Source organism: Peromyscus maniculatus, chromosome 19, assembly GCF_049852395.1.
Source record: "Peromyscus maniculatus bairdii isolate BWxNUB_F1_BW_parent chromosome 19, HU_Pman_BW_mat_3.1, whole genome shotgun sequence".
Classification (NCBI taxonomy): domain Eukaryota; kingdom Metazoa; phylum Chordata; class Mammalia; order Rodentia; family Cricetidae; genus Peromyscus; species Peromyscus maniculatus.
The window spans coordinates 35,291,961-35,318,658 of NC_134870.1; the positions used below are offsets into that span (position 1 = coordinate 35,291,961).

The window sequence follows — 26,698 nt, forward strand, 5'->3', positions numbered from 1 at the left end:
CTGACACACCTAGGAACTCACAGAAACTGTGAAAGCATGCAAAAGACCGGCATGCATTCAAACCAGAAAAAAAATCCTAATATAGAGAAGATGAAGTGAACACAAAGTCCCACTCCTAACCAAGAATCTATTTATGATTGATTCATGCTGGGAAAGGGAAAATAAATTTTCACCAGTGGATTATCTGTGGTATATCAACCACATTCCAACACAGCCTTCATGCCCAGGATCCCAGGAGACAAGATCATGAGTAGTTCACCAACACAAAAATCGACTCCATGTTGTTGAGGTTTTTGTTGTTGTTTGGTTGATTGCTTGTTTTTTGTTTGTTTATTTTGTTGTTGGTTTGGTATGTTTCTTGTGTGTATGTTTTGTTTTGTTTTGGTATGTTTTGTCTTATTGGGTTTTTTGTTTGTTTTCTTCATTTGTTTTGATCTCGGTTCTTAGTTTCTTTTTGGAGTCTGGAGAAAAGAAAGAACACAGAATTGGGTGCATAGAGAGGTGGGGGAGGATTTGGGAAGTGTTGAGGGATGGAACAATATGATCAAAATATGTTGTATGTAAAAAATTTTTAAATGAAAAATTTAAAGCTGTTGACAAGGGTATTTAAAAACCACACACATTAGAGGTTTTATTTTGTTCATTTGCTTCTGGAGTTTGTTGTTATTTTTCTATGAATCCTATTTCTTTTTTTTTAAATAATAAATAACCCTCTTTCTAATTTCCTGTCTCAGTTTAATAACAGAATAATTCTCATGGCTTTCTCAGACAGAAGGTTTGGAACTATGCTAAATATTTTCTTTTATCAACATCCCCTTCTAGATAGCAGGTAAATTCTGTCAATAATATTTTTCCCTGTTAATCCTACATATTTTTTGTTGTACTAACTACTCTTTTTAAACCTTAATACTGCCACCAGGATGCTATATTAATCTCTCAATTCTCTCTATTCCCAAAGATTCCATTTCAGTCCATCAGCTATACAACAAGAAAGATATTTTCTACAGTAAACTAAGTCAAACTTCAAATTCTTCAAGAGTTTTTCAGTATTTTTAGCCTATTTATAACACAGACATAGACGCTCCTTAGTTTCATACTTATGTCAAAGATCACTCTTTGCAATGCTCCTAACCAGATGTGTAGCTCATTCAGTTGTAAACTTGTCTACTGTGTTGTGTTACTAAAAGTAATAATTATTAGTTATGTTATTTGATTTGTGTATTTTATTCAATAAATGGACATTGCTATATTTTTTATTGATACTGAACATACTGTGACAAGTTTAACTAACATGACCCACTCATCTAAGGACCTTACATTGTGACATCTTAGCCAAAACATGTTCTGGAAAGCTACTAGGGGAATGAATATGCTCATAATGCAGAGAATATGGCTTCTTCAAAGAAATGAAGCCACATCTGTGTGCCTGAAGTCATTTGAGCAGATGCAGTGAACATGAACAGAGGCTGTATGGATAGAAGAGTAGAAAACAAGAGTTGGGTATCAGAATCATGGCCACTTTTTTCTCTAACAACCTAGGAAAGCTTTGAGTAGTTTTGTGTCCAGTGTCCTCCCACACATACTGAGACATAAGTCAGTCATTTATCGATACTTCCCTCTCCCTGACAGATCCCATCTGACTCATCACCACATCTGCATGGACTCATCTATTTTCTTGAACTCCTCCACATCACTACTTCTTCACTGACACTATTTTGCTCTGGTCTGTTTCTGTCTTGCAAGTGCTCCTGTGCAGGCTTTCACTTTCCTCTGGCCTCTCCATCAACCTATCAGAGGTTTAAAATGTAAAACGGTGTTCACATTCATTCTACTGCTTAAGCACTCTGATTCAGGTTTGGGAAGCAAAGTTTTAGGATACCCTGTGAGATCCTGTAAGATTACTTTTCTCCTGGACTTCTATGGATTCTCGCTTACAGCTACTTTGGCTTTCCTTTGTGGCCAGAGCACGGTAGCACTATTACAAATGTCACACACTAAGCTTTAAATGTCTCCTCTTCATTGTCTTTGAGAGTTTTGTCCCATTCTGCCAAGTTCTTTCTTTTACCCTCCACATATCAACACAAGTATTACTTCTTTTAAAATATCCTTGGTCACTTGTGCTGGCAAGATACAATTGTAATAGATTATAAAAAGGAATCACTATTTTTCCTTTCTGAACATTTCTTTTGAAACAGAACATTGTTTTCATAAATGATTGGATGTGATTTGTTCCCCACTTTGGGGAAGTTCAAAATGAGCAGAATATAGCATCCACCATTGCCTATGAAGCATGAAAACACTCACCACGAAATTTATTAATGAATGGATAACATGATAAAACTCTGAATGATCAACACTTTAGATATTCTACCAAATATTTACTTTGAAGAAATTGTAGGAGATGAATTATTCTCAATTTTGTTTCTAGTGATTTATATTTAGGTTAATGCGTTCTCTACCCATGTTGCCAAGCAAACTATATTGGCAATAGGAAAAGCCAGATAGATGGCTTCCCTCTCATTTTATCTGAATCTGGAGTGGGCTAACAATGGATTAGGATTTCCCAAGGTAGCCTAGGACTCATATAAACCAACTAAGCCCAAGATGCTATCAAGTGTTGTCTTAGTGCTTAAGACAGAATTGCCTATATAGTACTTTAAAATCAATCTAATGACTCTACAAAGTGCAAGCCAATCTATAGCGAAAGCAAATGGATTACAAGTGACAAAAGAAAACTTTTAGGCACAATGAATATGTTCAGTATCTTACATGACAGTTTTGTGTGTAGACACTTATTGAAATTCCTCAAATGCATACTTCAAATTTTTATGGTTATAATACATCAATCTTGATCCAATAAACATAAAATTACTTTTGCACCATGAGATACAGATTTAATCTACCATTTAACTATAGTGTCAATTTGAACCAATAAGGAATTGGCTGTATCTCCAAGTCTTTCTCACAATATTCACTAGCTTTTGAAAATGGGCACTTACCCATGAAGTACCACCAATGTCCCTCAGGAAAATCCCATAAGGGGTAGTCAAAATCACATTGGAAATGATGCTGTAATGAAACCTGGTTCTTTTAAGGTAATAGATGTAGATCCCCCATTAATGCATATGCATGGCAACTGGAATTTGCCTCAGTGCTTTCTCTCTGATGTATAGGAAGATGTCAGTTTCAAACTGGCCCTCTGACTGAGACACAGCCACCAATACGCTGCTGTTTCCTTGTTTCTCTCATGGCTAACTACTCACCTGCCTGGCCCCAATTGAATTGCCATTCCTTCTCCTTTCCTCTCTATCAGGATATGGCTCCAATACTGTTGCCTCTGAGAAGACCTCCCAGATCTCTCCAGGGAGCATAAGGGATGCTCTTCCTTCTCTCATATTGCCATGACTGGCCTCATGATTACACCATGCTGTGTGTGACCAGTTGGTAAGATACTCACTTAGCCTTTGTGTGGAGACTGAGCCACTTGAAAGCAACATTGAACTTGAAGTGATGTTTGCTTTGCACTCATAATGCATTCACCTTAAGGAAAGTTTCTATGGTTTCCATTTTTTCCTTATTGATGGATGTGAGAAGTAGTTACTGGAGAAGTATTTGCTAGTAGAGTCTGTTTTTATTGCTCACAACTGGGCCAGGAACACTGACCAAAGTAATCACAATTCCTATCTCATGAGATTAAATTTTTATTTTTAAAATGTTTTTAGATTTATTTCTTTTATTTTAAAAATGATTTCTTTTATTTTTTTGAGATTATATTGTATTTACATGATTTCCCCTCCCATTTCCTCCATCCAAACCTCCCATCTACCCATCCTTGCTTTCTTGTAAATTCATGACCTTTTTTTCATTAAAGATTGTTACATTCATGTATGTGTGCATATATACACATATATTCATAAATATAAATATACAACATTCTAATGAAGAAATGAAATAAATTGAGTTAAAACATCATGTTAAGAGATGGACATGATGGAATGAAATGAATAATCCCAAATGGGAAACACTCTCCAGGGGATGGGATTTTAAATCCAAGAACCTATGGCTATCTTTCTGAGAAGGTTATATTGGAGAAAGGATTTAATGAAAGGAAGGCACAGCTACATGGCTATGCTGTATGGGAAAATGTTAAGTAAGGGAAAAAGCAAATTCCAAACCTGAAAAGGAGCATTCTAGAAATACTTGAAGGTTGCCTCAATATGCTTGGAGAGAAAAAAATGAAAGGCTGATATATAGCAGAAGGGGTGTCAGGTGAGCAGCTCCGGTGGGGTTAACCTCTACCATGAGGTAACTAAAACATAGCCTTTTCTCAGAAGAAAAGATGGGCAGTGGTCAAAAGAACTGATACAATTTGAATTCTATTTAACTAGAAACCCTCCTCTGCCCAGCACTTCCATGAAGGGCATAGTGCCGATCCCCACAAACTGTGGAGTCAAGGCAGGAACTGGTGAGGTCAGAATAGCAGTGGTGTGAACCATGCCCACCAGGTCACAGATGCTATGTTTGGAGTTACACGTGCTTCTTTGGTGTTCACCTAGTCGCTCTTCCTGCTTTTTGGCATCCTGTGCTTGAACCCAGGTGAGCACAGGGAGTCTCTTTACCTCTCTTCAATCACACCGTGATTATGAAGTTTCAGTGAGATCATAAAAGGAAAGCACTATTCGTACGAAAGAAAGTTTTGTTTTTCAAAATGAGTGTATTTGCTGCCTGAATATGTGGATCTCATTGGAGAGTGGGGTAGATAACACCAGAGGCAGAGAAGAGAAAATGTTCTGCAAAGAACTGAGAATTTCCAGACTTCTTTAGCCCTACTCCCCATTCAGTGTTGACATGGTACCTGTTCCCATTTCCAGTCCTACCCTGAAAGAGTCACTTCAAGATGGATGGCAGAAGTGAGTGGCTTGCATGGGTATGGCATTGATTGTTGTAGTAAAATTACTGCACAGGTACAAGTTAGTGAATTAAAGTCTAAAAGGGGCTAAGGATACACCTCAGTGGCTAGGAGTGCTTGGTGTGCAATGGTAAGGACTTGAGTTTGTAGCCCAGCACCCAAGTAGCAAGCTGGGTGTGGTCTTGCCCAGGCCTGTAGCCCCAGGGAAACACATGCATTTGGAGGGAAACACATGAGGTTCATATGGGCTTGTTGATTGTCAAGCATCTAAAACACTCAAATTCCAGGTTCAAGGAGACATCCTGTCTCCAAGAACTAAAGCAGAGAATGTTAAAAATTGGGAAGACTGATGCATACTCTCTTCTGGTCTCCATGCAACAGTCTCCATGCTCCTGGTACCCACAGAGGTGTATATGTACTCTCGCTCTCACTTTGCTCTTGTTCTCCATACTCCCCCTCTCTTCCCTCCCTTCTTCCCTTCCTCCCTCCTTGTCTCTGTCTCTCTCTCTTACACACACACACACACACACACACACACACACACACACACACACGCACAGTGGAAGAATACTTGCCTAGAGTGTGAAAGACTGTGTTTAATTCACAGTACTACAAACAACACCCGCCCCCCCCCAAAAAAAAAAACCCTGAAAGAGATTTTAAGAGCACAGTTGGTATAGAAACCATTCTAATTGTCAGATGCTGAGTTTAATAGATATCTTAGGTAACTTGGTTAGGAAGGATGTGGTATTTGAAAAATGACATCTTTCTCCAAAAAGTGAAAAGAGTGGGCCATCCCAACTCACTGTAAAATGCAACATTGATTTTCATTTTCCACTGATAAACAAAACCAGCAAGACAGACAAGTACTGGTTATTGAAAATACAATGGCTGCGTTCAGGGTGGGATTGGATTAGCAGCAATGCTGGAGAAAGACAGGACTCGGGCAAATCTGGTGGACTGAACAGTGGAAACAGAATGGCTTTGTATGCTAGACCTGTCATGGTCACCTTGCTCCACGACTTCAGTCTTGTCCTCCTGAACGTATTAGGTAGTTTTGGGAGATTGTGTCTGTCAAGTGGGCTGCGATGGCTGCTAAGGACTCAGCGCTGTGCACTGAGGTGGTAGTGGGAAGGGGCTGCACTCATCAGTCTTGGCACTCTTCCCTCCTCAATACTCTGTTGTTCTAGCAGAACAATGACCACGGATGAGAAACAGACATTTGAATAAAAAGAGGGAGACCAGTAGATCAGTTTTGAGTTCACGAACACAGGACATGAGGCTCAGATATTTTGAATGGAAAACTTAAAAAAAAAAATGTGTAAAATATTGAAACCTCACATATGTTTAGAAATTAAGAACTTATTTTTTGGAGCAACAATTAAATCCTCTTTTTACTACATACTGGCTTTTTAATGTTAAATGTGTTACTTTATCTTTTAGAATATGTTCCCATACATGTATATTGTATATATAAAGAAGCCTTGAATTTGCTTATGTACATTTGTATATGTAATATGTAATCTCATTTTTTTGCTTCATTACAAAATTGAAGATGCCAGGGAAAATTGCCAGGAACAATAAAATCTCTGTAAAGTCAAGTATGTAATTCTATAACTCTAAGGATGCCGTTTCCCGGCTTTGTGGAAAGAGGAATGAAAGGTCAAAAAGATCGAATTATATTTGTCTGAAAATGGGGATTCGTTCCCAGTAACTTGCTGGGAGCTGCCTTGAGGTCTCTGGTTCTGGACGACTTTGGGAAACAGAACTGGATGTTCAGGATCTGGCTGTCCTTGCTTTGTCCTGCTGCCAGATGGGTGTGTCCTTCAAAACACAGATAGAGAGAAGTGAGCAATTGACATTCCAATTTTACAAATAGAGTGACGACTTTCTACATCTCATGTTAAAGCATGAGAGGACTTATGATAAAATCAATTGTCAAATAGGTTTGAGAAAATAATTAAGCACAATAACAGAAACAAAAAAACAAAAAAACCCTCAAGATAGATAAGCAAAAACTCAGCACCAAGGGTGAGGATGGGATGCATGCAGAATAAACTTAAGGATGAACAGAGACATCACTGTCTCTGTGACCTGGATGCTAGGCAGATGGAAAAGACACAGCAATCATATACATCTTATGATTGGAGGAGAGCAAGCTGACCTGAGAAGAGGCGATAGTGTGCCCAACTTTAATTATTAATTAAATTAGTTAATTTAATTAGTTGCATCGGAACGTTCCATTTAATTTAGTTATTTTTAGGTATGATATAGTAAATCTAAGCACAAGACTTTGTGTGTCCAAAATATGTATTTTTCTTAACCCAAGTAATGTGCATAAAAATTAAAAATTAATAAAGGACATTCTCATCCACTACTTCGTCTTTTCAGATCTTAATTATCTAATGAGGTTTATCATTTGTTTTTGAGAAAAGGCAGTTTATAGACAATTATGTCCAATGACTTAAGATATAAGAGGGGACAAATTGATTCTAAGTGGCTTCAAGTAATTTGGGGCAATAAGAGTTAAAAGTTTTTGGAAACCTTGTGCCTAGCAGAAGTCACATCAGTGTGGAGGAGCCGAGGTTGAGGGGATCTCAGATTAACCAGGTGTTCAATTGCTGGAGCATCATTCTTTTCTGATCTCTATACTGCTCTCTCTCCATCCCCTGATACTGGGTGTAGACAGTTCACCTTCTTTGTAAAGCCCTCGTCATACTCACCCCTCCTCCAGGGGTTCCTTGTTGCCCTGTCCCAAGACATTCCCCATGCCTTCCCACAGGTACCTATCATTTATATGCACGTGCTCAGGGTACACTGAGCACAGTGCTCCCACAGATGATGAGCTTCCTAATGGTAACACTGACAAAGTTTAACACCTAATTGGAGTAGAATAAATACTCTTTTTTTTTTTTTTTTTTTGGTTTTTCGAGACAGGGTTTCTCTGTGTAGCTTTGCGCCTTTCCTGGAGCTCACTTGGTAGCCCAGGCTGGCCTCGAACTCACAGAGATCCGCCTGCCTCTGCCTCCCGAGTGCTGGGATTAAAGGCGTGCGCCACCACCGCCCGGCCGAATAAATACTCTTTAAAGGAGTGTGTAATAAAGATGGTAAATGGTATAAAAATGGTGCTAAACACATTACTAAGAGAAACATAGGAACCTATCTATTGATCCTCTGTCAATTACCTTTAATTGTGTATCTTTTTAAAAGATTTATTTTATTACTTATTTGTATACATATGTCTCTCTGTGTGTGCTTGCATGTGTTTAGGGAGTCCAGAATTCTTGGCTGCTCTGGAGTTGGAGTCAGGCACTTGTGAGAGGCCCCACATGGGAGCTGGGAACCAAACAAGTCCTTTGAAGTGCAGTAAACACTCAAATTGCTGAGCTACTTCTCCAGCTCATTTTAAAGATAATATATATATATTATATTATCTATAAATATTAATTTATAGTCTATAAATCTTAATTTAAGAAACAAATATTAATTTGGCCAAATTTTCTGAGCTGGAGAAACAGACATTGCTGTGAATCACTTAATTCCTCATGGGTCATTAAGTTATCTAGAGTTCATTCAGAAATCTCTCATCAAGATTTTTTGGGTAACTGAAAAAGAAATCATTCCATTACAGTCTGAAACCATTTCATTCCTCTAGTGTTTCAAGTTCAAAAGGAGGGAAATGAGGCTTCAGGAGGTGAAGCCACCTATCTACCCATGGAGGTACAGACAGCAGGTGTCCACAGTACAGGTTGAACTTGTATTATCATGATGCCAACTGATTTTTGACTCCTCCATAATGCCTCATCTACATTATTACTCCTACACTGAAGCCCAGGTTGGCCCTCAAGTATTTGGGATATGGGCACAAATGATTCCAGATGTACTGTAGCAACTTGAAGGAAGACAAAGTACTGGGCACTTGAAACAGAGGAAAGTTCTTCCCTGAGGAGGAAATGGAAACATGAACACGCAAGTGAGTGCTTTTAGAAGCTTATCTAGCTTTGAGCAAGAGTCGGGATTATGTGTGTCAGGCATATCTTGATTATGATGCCCAAGCCTTATTTCCATCCATCAAAGCTCATGAAAGAGTAGGCTATGTTCTCGGCTAATGTAAGAGTAGCTTTCTGACCTCACATTGGCCACACCTAAATTATGAAATGAAACCAGTAGAGAAAAGGAACTTTCCCAGCTTAGATAACAACAGAAGTTGGGAAAGGCCGTGATTTCTGGAGGTGTACATAAGGCAAATCAACGAACCAAGAGGGAAGTGTTTCATTTTAGCATGCATCATGACTTAATCATTACCCTCCGCTGCATCCTCCTGTGCCATTTTCTGCTCTCTAGCAGTGATATATGGCTTAGCTATAGGACGCATATTCTGGCTTGGGACTCATTTCCAGTCCTTTCCTCCTTCCTAATTAATATGACCATCAACATTTTTTCCCATGCCTTCATCTCTTCATTTGTGAAATGTAAGATAATGGTGTTTGTCTTCAGAGAGACTATAAATTAGGCATATATCCATATATTAAATGGAGCAGTAACTCATTTCAAGTCAGGTACTGATACAAGTTTGCCATCTCTAAAGTGTTTGTTTTTGTATCCCAACCTAAGTTCTGGGGAGATAATTGAGTAAAGAAAGAATGGGAGTTCTGGGGACTCAAACCATAAGGTTTGCACATAAACAAGATCTGTGTGTGTGACAGAGAAATTGCTGGTGCTTTTTCCATGGATTAAACACAGCATATTCCATTCTTGCCACCACACACTAACTCTATGATTGCATGAGTCCTTTTTTTTTTTTTAAACTGTGCGTGGCCCTCTTATTTCACAGGTGAACTTGTACAAAGCAAGCTAGAGTTTGTATGTGTAATACCCCCGCAAAGGCCCAGGTGTGAAAGACTTGATCACTAGCTCAGTGCTATTGGGAGTGGTGAAAAGTCCGCAGCCTTGAGATTATGACCAGAAGGTGATTATAAGACTCTGGTTTGCCCCCCTTTCTCTTCCAGGCCATGAGCTGAAGGGTTCACAGCCTCCTGCTGTAATGAGGCCCTCACCATTGGCCCAATGGCACCAGTGCATTGGAGGATGAAACCTTGAAAACTGAGAGCCAAAATAAATAATTTCTTTATATAACCTGATCATGTCAGACGTTTGTCAAGGGGACAAAAATCCAACAGGAGGTTCTTAGGAGAACTGTAGCAGGGACCCGACCTCTTCATCCCCATTGTTAATTCTTTCATGCCACTTTTGGCTTCCTCCCTTAAGAGCCTCCTGGTAAGCTGACAAGTAAGATGATAACAATACAGACATTTCAACGTAATTTTAGAAACAAACTACAATTAGGACAAAGAAGGAACCAAAAAGCCCTATCTAATGGTTATAACTATGCATGAGTTCCCGAAAATCTATGAATATGATTACCTTAACCTCTGCTTTCTGTCTCTAAAATGCTATTATTTTACCTATAAAGTATAAGTTAAAAATCACCTTAGGAGGTCACTTTTGAAGATGGCTGTCCGAGGTCCTCATCGAGTTCCATAAAACTTCTTGAAAAAGAGAAGAAAAAAAAATCAGGAGCTTTGTAGACTTACGGAATTGTTAGCCTGAGCACACTATGTAGACTTATGGGATTGCTAGCAGGAGCACACTATGCAGATTTATGGGATTGCTAGCAGGAGTACACTGTGTGTGTGTGTGTGTGTGTGTGTGTGTGTGTGTGTGTGTGTGTGTGTGTGTTTATATATGTATGTATATATAGTGCTAGCTGTGTATATATGCATGTGTTAGCTATGCATACACACATATGTATTATGCTAGCACTAAAAATGGGACCTAACATCCAGTATGAATTTGAGTGTATTTGTTTTACTAATTTTTATAATTCTTTTAAAAGTGAAAACAACAACAACAAAAAGAAGATGAAACCACATTTTCACAACACATGGCTGATAGATTTTGTAAAGTTCAAAAGTGAATTCTCTGGAGTGATGATTACATGCCAGGCATACTGCCCCCTATAGTCCACAGGCTGGGTGGAAACCAGGGTAGTCTTTGAGAAGATGAAAGATGATGCAAGCATGATTTTTGGACAGACTGTGATCTAATGGAGAACAGGGACACACTCAGGAACCAGTCTTTAAAACAAACGTGGGGATACTGTCATACAGATGCATATTGAGAATGACAGCTCGTGACAAAACGCTGCAATCGGCTGTGAATGAAAACTCCCGAGAGGAGTCTGTGTCCGCAGAGACTGCCTGGTTAATGAGAATTTCAGTAGTGTGGAGAGATTGGAATATATTCCAGAGGCTAATTATTTTATCTTGAGCTAGTTCTAGCCGTCCAGAACAGCCATTACTTATTACCCACCTCCACTCCCCCACCCCCACCCCGTATGTGAACTATTATCTTGTGACAGTATACTAAATCCTTTTGGAATCTATTCATTTAGAAGACCACTAGTTTCTACCAACCCAAAGGCTAAGAATGTCATCAGACAGCATCATGAGCCTACAGAATAGATTCTCCCATCTCAATGTACCTGCCTCTGTGATGTACACATCAACGTTTTAAACTTGCCTTGATTTATGACATTTTCTGCTCTGTAAAATTATAAATCTGCCTTCACGTTGGAACATGGAATTTGGAGTAACCTCAGTCTGTGCTCCCGGCCGTGGTCACTCCAAATGGCTCCAGGATAAATGGTTCCTTACCCCCTTGAAGATGAAAGCAGCCGCTTTGCATCCACAACACAAAGTATTGTGAATCCCAAATTGCAAAACAAAACAAAACAAAAATCCTGAATTTTGTAACTGTAGGAGTCTGTAACTTCTTCTCAGGGCTTGGTTTTTGAATTAGGCTTTAGAAAGTGACTCAGTTTGTTGAATAAATAAAGAATGATAGATTTCAGGCTGAACTGATGGCAGAGAAAGAAAAGGCTTATGCAAAGACATTGAGGGTTCATACACATATTATCAGTGGTTCAGGCTTAGGTGTCTGCTGAGATGGATGCTGGAATTAACAGGAAAGACAAGGACATCATGAATAGACCTTCACCACCTCGGTAAACCTAGGCTTATGCTTCACTGGGTAGACAATAGAAATTCATAGGAGAGTTTCAGGAATGGTAATGAATAAGCAAATTTGTGGGTTTTTATTTTTGATGATGACATGAGAAATGCAAATCTATATTTATCTATTCTTATTAAATATCTAAATTTATTAACTATCTAATTTTGCTGTCTAAATTATAGTTCACATTTCCCCCAAACACTTTCCTATGGGCATTTTCCCCATTGCCTACTCTGGAAGTAATCTTTGATATTCAGATAGAATTTATCTTGCTAGGCATCTATAGTTGTCTTTGTGTCAGCTCATGTTATCTAACCTTAAAGACTGAAGGTTTTTTAAGAAGGAATTTATAGACTAGATCTTGTTCTTCACAATTTTCATCCCATCTTTTTATATATTAAGTCCCTAGAACTGACTTTTTTGGAAGCCTCCTCCTATGAAGCACCTCCTTAACACCTGTGGTGTTCTTCCTTTGTACAGGAACTCTGTGATATGTTTTGCATCCTGACTCCATTCTCAAGTACATCTGATCGCTTGAACAAGGAATATTTTGTCTTTGAACAAAGACTCTTTAGGTTTCCATAGCTGATTTGAAATAGGTGGGTTTTAAGTATAATCTAATCTCTAAGACCTTTTTTCTTAACTATTTCATCAAATGAATAAATATTTACTGATTGACACCATGGGAAATATTCTATGATATTGTATTGTACTAGATAGACCTATCTGGTTTCTGTGTTCCATTAAGCTACATGAGTACAAAGAAATAATTTTAGACTGTAGTAAGTAATATTATACCATCTCAAAGCAAAGTGACAGAGAACAGTGAGCAGGGAGGGAGAGAATAGTAATAAAAGAATAACAGAATTGTTTTCTAAGGAGAAGCTTGAAGATGAGATACAGGAGAAATCAGTGCGAACTACAAAGAGAATTTCAGGCAGAAGGGAACTCTAAGGTAGCATGCCCGACCTCATTAAAGACTCTAGTATCACAAAGCAGGAATCTATTCTAAATATGATAAGAAGTATAGGCACAGAGTTAACATTTCTGAGCTCAGAACCTTAAGTCCTTAATGGAACTGATAGTAAAGTTTCAGGGCAATGCAATGGCATGTTTGACATTTTGCATAAGGAGACTTTCCTAGTGAAGGAGAAGTAAATATTTTGCCTCCTTGCTTTGCTATGCTTTGTAGGTGACATTATTAGCTATTTTGTATTTTGCACAAATATCAAATGTTTTACTTACTATTTCTTATAACTTTTCTTCTTGTTTCTATTAATAATCATGAGGAGGCAACATATGCAAATAAAACTTCCACAAAAGGAAGTGAAACAATAAAATAGAATCATCTTTGAGTTTTAACAATGTGTGGAGAAGGCTCATATACAGAATCCTATACAACAAAACATAGATTTTTAAGCATATCAAAGTCTACAAGAAGAGAACCAACAACCCCTTTATAAAAATGGCTCTTCATTTGTTGTTGGTTGAGTTTAAGAAGCTGTGTATACTTTTCCCAGGAAAACCTGAGAATTCATGTTGAAATAGAATATGAACAGAACTTCAACGTTCAGTAGAACTTTAGGGCCCTGCTCTGTAGCTGAACACCTGGTTATGTGTGCCTTTCATATCAGAATTACCCAGAAAGCTTGTTAAAACCCACATTCTTAGCCTTGCCTTTGGGTGGCTATACTACGGAATGCAGGAAGATTAATTCAAACATAATTATCCACTGTATTGTGAAACTGGTAGGTAATAAATCAGAGTTCTGTCAAACTATGCTTAGGTTTCTAGATGAAAACGAATTAAAAACAGTAAATTGCAGGGGTGCAGACTGAAAGACCTCTGAAGAATAAGGAAAAGTCATGTCAAATCCAAAATATGTCAGATCTAAGGGGTATTAAGAAGCAGGCTGGGAACATTAGAAAGACTGGGCTGGGTCATCCTCCATGGCAGTCAACGCACTGCTCCTCAGAGTTCTGCACATTATGTCTAAAGAGAGTTATCAGCTACTTCAGCCAGGCCTCTTGAGCTACACAAACTAGCTAGAAACCAAACACAGGACTTATCACATTCATTATCAAGACCACAGCTTGTTTTCCATTTCTTTTATGCTGAACATGACTACTTTTATTATTATTTTTTCTATTATCAGCTTGATACAGTACAAATTCTTTTTTAAAAATATTTTTATTTTATAATTAACTTAATTTCACATATCAGCCATGGATTCCCCCGTCCACCCTCCTCCCACCCCCCATTCCCACCTCCTTTTTGGAGCCTGGAGCGTATGTTGGGACACTTTGCTCAGCCTTGGTGTAGGGAGGAGGGGACTAGACCTGCCTAGGCTTAGTCTACCAGGCTGGGCTGACTCCCCAGGGGAGAATTGCCTTGTTTTCCATTTCTTGGTTCTGCATCCTTTTGCCTTTCTATTATCACCCTGAGATTTTAAAATACTGTGTGAAGGATCTGGAGGGAGCACTCTCACTCTAGAATTCAGGGCAATTCATTCATATGTGAAATGTAACTTAAGGTAGAGTGGGAGCCTGTTTTCAGGTTCCTCATGGCTTTACCTAGCAGGTTAGAGAGGATGGTTAGGACCATGGGCCTGAGTGCAGGTGTCTGAGATGATCTGCACTTGGCTGTGCCCAGGGAAGGTTTTTTGCTCCACCCCTTGGTGTCTCTATAAATACCCTGAGGCAGAGACAGTCAGGGCCCATTGGAATAGGTTCCAGGCCTTCTTGAGGCTGTCCTTTATTTTCTATCTGTTTATCTCCATAATCTAAATCCTTCTATCTAATATTTCCTGCTGCTCACACTCAAGAAAACTGGGGAACTGTGGGGTTGGTGGGTAAACGCCCCACAAGGTAGGAAAACATTTTGTTTTTTTCAAGGAAAAGGGAATGCTTTTGTTCCATTTCATGAGTGTGCTCATTATCTACAGTGATGCTGGCAATATCGAAGTTTATCTCAGTACTTACGATCCTCTGGACATGGAGCGAAGGATGAAATCCACTGCATTCTCAATGATCTCTGAACCCAGGAGGCTTAAGAATTTGGGGAACTCTGGCTCTGGTTTTTTACTGGAGTCATCTGGATTTTTATCTGATTTCTCATCTGGGGTCTCATCTTCCTTTGGGTTGTCATCTGAAAACAAAAAAATAAACAGAAAAAATTCTCAGGTGTGATTCTTAGCAATCAAAAAGGAAAATCTGTTTCTCATACAGGAACTGTTGAGCTCCTGGGTATCCAACCAAATCATTAGTTACATCTTCCTGTCCCTGAGCAACCAGTGCTTGTCTGGTTGAATCCTTTACAACATTATCTCATTATTTCTAAAAACAAATGAGTAACAGACATAAGTATTTAGGTAGACAATGATCATATTTGGTTACTAAGAAAACAAAACACACAGAGGTACCTTTATTTTTCTTTTTGGAAGATTTTTTTTTATTCATCCCTTGAGAATTTCATGTAATGTATACTGAGCATCTTCACTCCAGGCCCTCCCCCCCCCCTTTACCATCCTTTGCACTCTCCCATCCCTTCCCATCCAACATTGAGATTCTTTTTATTCTCTCCCCATCAAGTCCAGTTTATATTTCCTACCTAGTTTTGGGACTTGGTCTCTTCCTGGTGTCTGGTCAGCCTATCAAGGTGAGGTGTTAAAGAAAACTGACTTCTCTCAGTAGCTATCAAGTACCAAGAGTTCCTCAGTCAGTGGTGTTTCATGTCCAGCTTCCCCCTTCTAGGCTGAGATTTTATTTTGCTGGACTTGTGAAGGTCTTGGGCATGCTATCACAATTGCTGTGGGTTTATATGTGCATCTTCCCTGGTGTGTCTGGAAAACAATGTTTTCTTGAAGTTATCAACCACTTCATGCTTTTACAATCTTTCCAAGCCCCTTTTCCATGAAGATTCCCTGAGCCTTAGGGAAGAATGTTGTGATAGGAATGTTCTATTTGGGGCTGATCACTCCACAGTCTTTTGTTCTCTGCATATTGACAAGTTGTGTGTGTGTGGTGCGGTGTGTCTCTGTGTTAATTGCCATCTACTACAAGTAGAGGCTTCTCTGATGAGAACTGAGAGATGCTCTTATGTACAGGTACAACAATAAGTTGTTACATTATATTACACTAATGTGTAGGGCCCTGGCCCCCCATTTTGGGTAGCTGTTGCCTTGCTTGCGGACCTTGACCAGATGTCCTCCCTATGCTGATTCCCTGCCAGTTTCCTTCTTCCTGAATGCTCACCAGAGGTTCTTTGTTTGTATATCCTGCATTTGGTGTAAACAGCTTAGATGCAAGAATGTAGAACATTTGGTAGTGAACTTCTGCCCTCAGGGATCCTCCACTGTGCTGTAAGCCTGTATTTAAGGTTTCCTCCCTCTTTCAATAAACGCATTCCGCATTCTGCAGGGGTGAATGACCTACTGTCTTTTGTCTTTTTTTAATCCACAACACCTTGCTTGGACATGGTGAACATGTGGTGGTAGCTGTTAGTGTCTGGTTCAAGATACAGAAAACCTAGCTGTCCACATGATGTAGAACACCAGTGTTTCCACATGATTTCCATGCCAATGGTAATATAAATAAGGAAGATAAAAATCTTCATGGGTAGTTTTGTTGTGTAATACCGCTAACAGGTAGTTCACATGCACTGTCATTTTTTTTCCTCACAATTCTATGAAGTAAGAAAATTACTAAGCCAAATTGAAGTTGAAGAAATGGACAGAGATTTCAAAGCTGTTCCAAAGAGAAAGAATTACCAGGTGATAGAAATATAATCCAAGGTCGTGTTTGTCTGATAACAAAATCTAGATTTTTTTTACAGTATTCGGTGATAAAACTGTGTGCTCTTTGCAGGGGAAGTATACAACCTGCATTTTATTTATGAGAATGAACAGAAGACAAATGATAAATAATTTCTGTCATTTTTATATCACCTATTAATTTTATGAACAATGATTTTACAAATGCTGTGTAATTTTTCTCCCTGGGTGATGCTTTAAGATATGCAGTTTTTAGCTTATTAGTTGGAGACACTGGTAATATTTGAAGGCCAGAAAGCTGTGCAAATGCAAGAGAAGAAAGCATGGGGACTATAGGACTTATATGTGTCTCACATGTGTTAATGTTCTTCATTTTCATGAGATGAAAAGGTCTGGGAGACTGATATAAAATACAGTGTCCTGCCTTCTCTCTGAATCTTGATAATAAGATGATGTAGGACCTTTATTTTTTCATTTTATTAACAGAACTATGATGTTGCCAGACTCTACAAAAATACTGGATGAAGTATTCAATTTCAGTTGAACATCGGGTTATTTTTAGGATAAAACCGATAAATGTGATATCTAGGACAGTATCAAAATAACAATAATCCATTGTTTATTTAAAAATTCAAATTTATAAGAAAATCAATTGTAAGTATTTTATTGAGGTACCCAATAGTACTAGAAAAAAAGAATTATAGAAAAGTCCATTTAAGTGATGTTTAGGAATTAAAGAATTTATCTTGCTCCTGACTCTGGAAGTTTATGAAATTTAAGATCAATATAGATATTTTGGCTTTTCAAGACAGGGTTTCTCCGTGTAGTTTTGGTGCCTGTCCTGGATCTTGCTCTGTAGACCAGTCTTGCCTCGAACTCACAGAGATCCGCCTGGCTCTGCCTGAGTACTGGGATTAAAGGTGTGTGCTACCACTGCCCAGCTTTTAAGATCAATATTAAATATTGTTTGCATAAAATGATTTTGAAGATGCACAGTAGTATCTTATATCTCTCTTGCATTCTCACTACAAGTTTTGACTCATAAAATCTCAACTGTGTAACACTATTTTCCCTAGACTCAGCTGAAGGTCATGTAGCCACATCTCTTTTAAGGCTAATAAATGATGAAAAAAATATGGGATCTATGTTATATTCTAAGATAGAAACTATTAGGGAAAATAGCATTAAATTCCATAAGCATTTATTGTTTACTATGTTATAATCAAATATTTGACAGGCTTTTTAGTCTGGGGTTTATAAAAGACAATAATCAAATATGCATTCATCTAACAGTTGAGTTTTTCATTTAGAACACATTTTGCTTTGGTTTAGTTTCTTTCAGAGTAGAGCATGTACAGAACCTTTTCACTTGAGTTAAACTAAAGATGGTGACCCTCACATACAAGTCTGTGTGACCAAAATTCCCAGAATGGGCTTATTTTCATTGTGAGAAGAAACAGATGCTTTTGTGGAGTACCTGCCATGCAGTGCTGGACTAGTACATCCTCACAGACCTGTATCCTTATCCCACTCAGTGATGGAGTCACAGTTTCTGGGAAATTCAATGATTCACCTAAAGTCACTCTGTAAAACTCAGCTGAGTCAGTGTATGACCCTGAACTCTGTCTAACTCCAGGGAATATGGTCTTCAGGTTGTATTACACTACCCCCATAGGTTGGTTCTCTGAGGATACCAGCCACGTGTAGTGCAGAAAGTCCCTGCACAAAACAAGAGTTCTCTTTTGCAACATATAACAGTTTTATTCACTTTTAATGTAATACTAAGTACTAGCTTTTCAATATCGGCAGAGCTGGAGATTAGAATATGGGAAATTGGGAATTAGTCTCAGTCTTTGGTCTATATGCATAGACATAGGTGTTAGTGAGTGGTATGACCCATGGTTTAAGGTCCTACAATCTGATTTTGTTTTCATCAAAATATTAGTCACGTACTTTTGCAAATCACATTTAACCACTGTCTTCTAGTTTCTTCATTGTGATGTTGCTAGGATGAAAAGTATTGTATATATTGTTTATGTTTATAATGTGTATATAGATATATATCTGTAGTGTATATACCACTCAACACAGAATCAGACTCAGGATAAGCTCACAGTAATTGGTTTGTGTTACTATTAGTATTACTAACAAAAACAGCAACACAGTGATAAGTAGCTCCATTTTCCTCTCGCATTTTAGAATATTATGAAAATTTAAATGCTATTGGAATACCCAGAAATCTCAAATCATCAAGGTCCATAATTAAATATTTCCTCTTTTAAAATATAATACAGAGTAGCCTTTATTTATATTAAGCTGGATTTCTTAATTGAATGAGATTATAAAATTCTGAAAAAACACATTTTAATTTATATAGTTTTCTACATTTTACAAAGTTATTATAAAAGTATGCTCATTTTATCTGGTAAAATCAATAGTTATGTAATTTTATAGGTAAGGAAAGTAACACAAAACTGGATTATTTAACCAGTTCCACAGTTTATGAGATGAATGAGAATTGTCTTTAGAATAGAATGCAAATCTCACCCTTCACATCCCTGTGTTGGCGACTTTAGAAGCAGAGTGGGCACAGACATTCCATGTCCCCTCTGGCATAGTTCTTTTGCAACTTTTGCATCTATCACCTGTGTTTTCTATCGATGAAACCATGAGTCACCTGGGGCTGTGAGATCTGCTGGCTTACATGCAAAAGGACCTGTTGCTAAGTGGTTGCACACTCTGCTTTCTGTGTCACCCTGAAGAGAGACAATTCAAGGATTCACAGCTTCTGCAGACAAAATGATAAATTCCTAAGTGAGAATGCTGCATGCTGCTTGCAGTCCTGTGTGCTTGCATGGGATACAAAAGAAACACATGCTTTGTTGCAAGGGGAAGAACCTAGAAACTCAGATTTCTCAATCAGAGAACTTTCACTTGTGCCTATACTAAAAAACAAAACAAATAAAGAAAACAACTTCCCCCTGCAAATCTTGAATTTGCACCAATCAAACAAAATGAGAGAATGGCATGTTTACTTAGTGGGATTATTACGAGAGTCTATTACAATTATATATGATTCCAGAATAAGAAAGAAAACCAGAAAGACTAAATAAGTTATGGAGGATCTGGGTAAATCATTTAAGGTATGTAAAGGATAAAACTTAGAATATATATATATATATATATATATATATATATATATATATATATATTGTTGATGTCAAACTTCTATTTAAATCAGTGAGGTTCTCTTATTAATCTGCTTTCTTGGTATTAGTTACAAATACTGTCTTAAAAGAACAAAAACATATGTCTAATGAAGGTTTATTTAAATGTTTTGTTTTTGGTTATGTTTTATCTAAACATTACATAGTGGTTAAAAAAACCAAGCTGGTGTAACTGACCTTCTTTATGTTCAGTGACCTAGTGTGGCAGTCATGTGTACAGAGGGATTTAAAGAGACAATATTTTGCCACTTGCCCTTCCAGGTCAACTAGGCCCCTGGCCTGTCTCTACAAATGACCTGTAGCTCTGATGAGCCACTTGTCTTCTTGTTCAAGGAGGCCATGGAGATGACATTGGATGGGCCTGTCTAGTCTACAAACAAAAGGATCAACACCGAAGGAAAAATGACCTTAGTGTTTCCAAGTGAAGGCAAGGACAATCAAGGCCTTTGACTTTTTCTCAGAAGGTGGGACAAATGATAAAAGGGAGGCCAAAGGAGCCAGGGATTCCTTGCAATCCTCAGAGACCCCTGAGGATCAGAACCTCGACTGGCCTTGAAACAAAATGAAAATGATTAAGTTTGAATATATGCTTGGTCTTATACACCTGACAAAAAGTACAGCTAAAGTTAAGATGCATGTTGGTTGACTGCATACCGAATCATACTCAAAGACATGACGCTTAAGTGTATATGAGATGCTACTTAGACAATCAGGTCTCTCTAATGTTTTTCTTCTTTGTAAAGAAAATGTCACCCAAGATAGAAGATATCAGGATGTTGGTTCAATTTTAACACTGAACTGTCTACTTGCAGCCAAGAGAGGTGGGATTCCTCCACTGTTGTCTTCAACTGAAAAACATAGGATGATTAAGTATCTTATTTTTCTCTCCTATTCTAGAAACTATCTGGGAGGAACTTCACACTGTCCTTCTAGCCACTCAGTTAACTGAAGTACTTGATAGCATATCCTGAGTTCATTACACTTTAGTCCAATCCAAAGACCAAAAGAAAAATGGAAAACAAGGACCAGACCAATAGATGCATACTCTGGTGAGACCATCAAGATATTCTAGTGGGCTTTGGTTTGGGTATTTTAAAAGTATTGGCTTCTCCTGATTCTTTGTCTAAGGTTTGCAATGCTAATTCCTCTTGTCTTCTCTCTCACAGGTCTTTCTGGGAACTAATCAAGGACTTCCTTTCCTCTCTAAACATGGCTTTATTGAAATTACCAATGCTCGCTTGGGGTCTTTTAAATAGACCCACTGAAGTGGTCCCCCAACTACTATGACCAACAACCTCTTTCAGCAATAAGAAGCCAGATTGATCATTGCCACACTTCCATAAAGGAATTGAGTTAGAGGTCTTCTATAGCATGAATAATGAGAACAGGGGGTAGAAATTGGCTAAGTAATTTAAGATTAAATAACAACAACAACAACAACAACACAAAAACCTAGAAGTACTCAGTTCTTTCTCTGCTAAAAGCAAGAAATGTATTTGGGTTTCTTAGCAACCTCATCTTTAGCAGAGGCCAAAGATGCCAGAACTGTTTGGGAGTCTCTGATCTCTGATATGGTTCCTAATGATTCTTAGGTTAGTAGGGAGTAGCAATAAAGGTCCATTAATGTAAGACACTTTTGGTTAAGAGAACAGAATTTCTGGACTGGGTGGAGACCCAATATTTCTATTTGTGCCACATCAACCACCTGGCTACCCCTTCCAAAGAATTTTAATCTATGCCAAAGAGATAGGTGGAATAAGTTTACTTTAATGGCACTGTACTTGTTCCTCTCAGAATTCCCACCCCCAGCAGGTTACAGGCAGGCAGCTTGGTGAGTTGGATTGATTGTGTGAAGTACTCAGAAAGCATAACTTTTCATCTTCTTCTATCTCTATATTAAGCATGCACCTTTCCATGTCTTTGTGTTTTTCTGATATTTTGGGCTTTCTTAACTTCTTTTCTTAAGCTGCCTCCCTGCCCTGTGTCTGCCAGCCACCATGTAGCTGATCTCCACACTGGTAACCTAAATAACATTACTTATTTTTCCTTAGCTAAGATATACAAACTGAGATATTCTCACACACACACACACACACACACACACACACACACACACACACACACACACCACACACCACACATATATATGCTGAGATATACAAACTACCTGGGGTGTTTTTCTTTTAAACTCTAATAGACTTAAAAATAATTTATACATAATAACAATAACATTTACTATTTATTTAGTGATTTTTTTATTGAGCAGACACTATTCCAGACTGTTGCCTCTTTTGTTTAAATTTCATGATACATTTGTGAGACTGTTAGCAGTTAATGTCCCTTATTTGTATCACATCTAGAAATTTCAGATGTCCTGTCCGAATATACATTTCTCTTTAGTGGTAGAACCACAATAGGGTGCTACTGAAAATTATATCTTTGTCATCATTAAACATTATTAGTTATAATCATCAAATCACCCCACTGACACCCCTCAGTGAATTTATAATGTAATAGTGTCACTTCACCATTTAAGAATATAGGAAAGGATTCATTCCAAACTTCATAATTTACTGAGGATGCAGGATACAACCAAAATCAATCTTAATACAACTGCTCTTTGTATTACATGTGTTTCCAACCTCCCTGCCAAATGTTCTTTCAGCAATGCCAAAATGCCCCTCCCCTTCATATTCTGTGCCAACTTCCACCCATTACTGCTAACTATAGCAAAGTTTCTGGGCTGTGATCTGAAACACTTACCTGCCTGGCTTGTCAGGATTAGGGCACACAGTCCCAGGACAACCATCAGCCGAAGAACCGAGACAGCCATTCCTGTCGACCTGGGTATTGGTGCAGATAAATCGCTTAGATGCACCTGAATCTTTGCTCCATTTATAGGACAGTTGTGGTGACGTCATCTGCTGTGGAATTTAGGCTGTTGCACAAGATGTCTGAACAGCTTGCTCTGAGATCTCCAACAATAGGCTCTGCCCTATCTTTCAAAATCAGAGCAATTTCTTTTTAAAAATTTTCAGTAGCTTGCAAAGAATCGGGTTCTATTTAGGCCTTTTTCAAACAAAATTCACCTTTGTCATTTCTTTTGACCTCTCCTCTATCCCTCCATTCTCCCTTGTTATAGCCTAATAGCCTTCTATCAACTTTCAAGTCACATGTGATCTTTTGCGTTTATCCTGCTTTCTTGTTACTTCTTGTTTCTTTCTCAGGGCTCCTGTCTAGTTTCATAGTTTACCCCACCCCCACAACTGCTGCTTTACATTGATGTAAACATTAAAAGTTTAGATTTCCTTATAAGACAAAACATGTGAATTTTGTCTTTCTGAGACTAGAGTACCTTATTGATATAATATTCTCCTTCCAGAAACCTCAAAATTTCTCCATCCAGAAACCTCACAATTTCATTTTTTTTTAGCAGGCTACATTTCAATATTCAGGCTTCTGTGGATGGACATCTGTTTCCTAGATATTGTGAATAGAGCAGCAGCAGTGAACATGAATGTACACATACTTCTGTGGTAGCATATGTAGTCCTGTGAGTATATACCCAAGAATAGTACAGCTAAGCCACACAGTAGTTCTACTTGGAATTGTTTTGGAGGAACCTCCAGATTGGCTGCATTAGTTTATACTCCCACCAACAGTGAGTAAAGGTTTTCTCTTTCTCCATATTCATATTGATCCTTGTTGTCGATTGTTGTCCTAGTCATAGCCAAATTGATTGGGGTGAGATGGAATATCAAAGATATTTTAATTTATATTGCCTTATGGTTAAGAGCATTGAACTTTTGAAATATATATTTGTTGGCTTTTGTGTTTCATCTTTTCAGGACTGTCTGTTCATCAGCACACTTACCAAATGACAGTTTGTGGTTTAGGTGTTTAATTTTTGCTATTCTTTATTTGTTCTGGATACCAGTTTCATCTCTGAGATGTCGCTGGTAAAATGGTTGACCATAGTTTCCTTGCTGTGCAGAAACATTTTAATCTCACCTAGTCCCATCGTCGATACTTAGGGATATTTTCTATGCTATTGAAGTCTAGTTCAGAAAGTTCTTGCCTGTATCTATAACTTCAAGTATGTTCCCTGTATTTTCGGCTGGGAGCATCAGCATTTTGGGTTTTAAATTCATGTACTTGATCCATTTAAATTGATGTTTTTTTTTGTACAGGGTGAGTGATGTGGATCTAAGTTTGTAGATAGCTGGTTTTCCCAGTACTGTTCCTTGAACATGCTAAAGATACGACTCGGTTCCCTCCAAAATTCCAATGAGTTTCCTCACAGAACTAGACGAAAACAATGCAAAAATTTATTTGGAAATAGAAAAGACCATGCAAAGACAATGTATTTTAAATTTATTGTTTATTTTTTAAGTAATGATTTTATTTTTTTGAGAATTTCATAGGATATATTTTCATCACATTCTTTCCCCAACCCAACTGCTCCCAGATCCTCCCCCACATCCATACCCATTCAATTTCATTGTCTTTCTCCTTCTTGAATAAAGAGAAACAATCAGACAAAAAAAGCATGATGTCCAATTTTTGCTGGCTGATTGCTCCTGAGCAAGGGGGTTGGCCCTGGAGTGTGGTTGATATACCCACTGTCACTCCATTGAAGAAAATGAATTTTCCCATTCCCAGAAGCTATCAATTACAAACAGCTTCTATTAAGAAGAATGAATATTGCTGGAATTATCACAGTACCAGACTTCAAGTTATACTAAGTAGCTGATGAATTCAGCCTCCTACTGGCACGAAAATAAACATATAGATCAATGTCTCTCTCCATGCTTAGAGTTGACTTCTTATTCACAGGTGGGTATGCCCTCTCAGATCATGGTCCTTTGCTCATACTCTTTCTTGTTGCTGGGATAACTTTTCCATCTTCTTTCCCTGGGGCATTGCAATTTATTCTACAAGCTTAGGTCTGAATGCCCACATTCTATGTAATTGCTATGATATCTATCATACATTACTTCTGCTGTAACTTCTTCCTTCATTAATTGCCCTTAGAACCCTTAATTTCATTGCCCAAGAGTTAATGACTTTAATTGATTTATCTTCCTTCATTCCGTGGATCTATCTATCTATCTATCTATCTATCTATCTATCTATCTATCTATCTATCTAATCTGTTATCTATCTTCCGTCTTTTTCTAATTATCGATCTACAAATAAAATTTTCAATAAAAATAAATACATACTGTCAAGGTTTTACAATCCATTTCTTCCAAAGACCTGACATTGATCTCCTTAAAGAGAGGTTGGTCTTCAGAAAGTCTCACTCATCAGAAAATTCATCAAGCTAGTTTTATGCCATCTGGTACACTGCTTATGATGTGGCACTGTGCTTATATTGTGGGTCATTGGAGAAAAGACAGTCCAGTGACTACCTTTTGAATAGTCCATAAACCATGCCATGGATTCTGGCATGTGGCTGTTTGCTGGAAAAGCAATAACTTTTGAGAACATTCCAGAAGGGCATGTTTTTCTAATGCACCACAGGAAAGCAAAAAGCTTTAGACAGTGTGATTTATGATAGAATTCTGCTGGCTTCTTGGGAGTTCAATGACATGGATCAGGCAAAAACCCTGAGTGAACGGCTTTTATAGGTTGGATAGCAAGAACATGGCATTGTCATAAGTATCAGATTGCTAGCACCATGTCTATGTGTAGATGATAACTAATACATGTGCAATGAATAAATGAAGTAGTGGATATTTTTGAGAACAGACCTAAACTGGATGCCTCGGGTAGATCTGCCAGGCAGTATCTGTGTGAGAGCATCTGGTGCCACGCTGAGTTCCAGATTCCTTATCTGTAAAATCAGAACATAATGTTTTCTGGCCCGTGTCTCCATAGTACATTAAATAGCAATGATGAAATGTCTGATCACCTGCACAGAGCCTTTCATGCATGTCAGGCTAATAGCAGTTAACTGGCTATGTCTTGTCAGTCACAGGCATACGCAAATGAACTTGACTTAGATAAAGAGAAAATGAAAGAGGGTTTTACCCATGCTGGTAAAAGGAAGCAGTGGATTTTTTTCTAGAACATATCTCTAACTTGGTTAGCAAGTATGCAAATGAAAGAACTATGCTTTGGCTCCTACGAACATTGACATATTCCTCAATTTCTCCGTACCTTCGATCCAAATGTCTGAAAAAAAAAAAAGAACATTTATTTTTCTTGTGATTGTTTGTAGACTCAACAGGAAAATATATGTGAGCAGGTGGCACACTGCCTTGTACACACTAAGGGAAAATAAATGATGGAAATATTCTTCTCTCCCCTCCCTCCGACTTCTCTCCCCTCAACCTCCTCTTAACATCCCTTCCCTCCTCTCCTCTCCACCCTTCTTTCTTCTCTTCTGTGTTCCCTTTCCTTATATTCCACTTCATATGATCCCATCCCACCCTTTTCCCATCCTGTTCACTTGGATTGTCCCAAGAAAGATGTGACACTTAAACATGCAAGAAACATTGAGATTAAGACTACTATTACTAATAGAATACTCTGGTCACATGACAAATGAGATACAACACATAAACAGAGCAGCCTGAAGCTGCTGTTATTATCTTGTTTGATATAATGGAATACAAGTTTAGAAAGATTAGGTAGTTTGTCAAAGCTTACAAATTCTGTGTGAGACAGAACAGGTGATAGGACCCAAGGTTTTGTGACTCCCAAGAATCT

General features: G+C 38.1%; 1 protein-coding gene across 1 annotated transcript; it reads right to left on the minus strand.

Moving 5' to 3' along the window:
* Positions 1 to 6,305: 6,305 nt before the first annotated feature.
* C19H5orf46 (chromosome 19 C5orf46 homolog) lies at positions 6,306 to 22,875 on the minus strand. Its single transcript, XM_006977678.4, has 4 exons — positions 22,745 to 22,875; positions 14,965 to 15,130; positions 10,400 to 10,458; positions 6,306 to 6,733 (listed from the first exon to the last, which is right to left on the minus strand). The coding sequence occupies exons 1-3, from the start codon at positions 22,812 to 22,814 to the stop codon at positions 10,401 to 10,403; spliced, it is 294 nt and encodes a 97-aa protein (XP_006977740.1). The 5' UTR covers positions 22,815 to 22,875; the 3' UTR covers positions 6,306 to 6,733; position 10,400.
* Positions 22,876 to 26,698: the final 3,823 nt, after the last annotated feature.

Coding starts and splice junctions, on each gene's coding strand:
- C19H5orf46 (XM_006977678.4), bottom strand. CDS start 22,814: ATGGCTGTCTCGGTTCTTCGGCTGATGGTTGTCCTGGGACTGTGTGCC. Junction 15,131..22,744: donor AATCCTGACAAGCCAGGCAG/GTAAGTGTTTCA, acceptor TTTTGTTTTCAG/ATGACAACCCAAAGGAAGAT. Junction 10,459..14,964: donor CGCTCCATGTCCAGAGGATC/GTAAGTACTGAG, acceptor CTCTTTTTCAAG/AAGTTTTATGGAACTCGATG.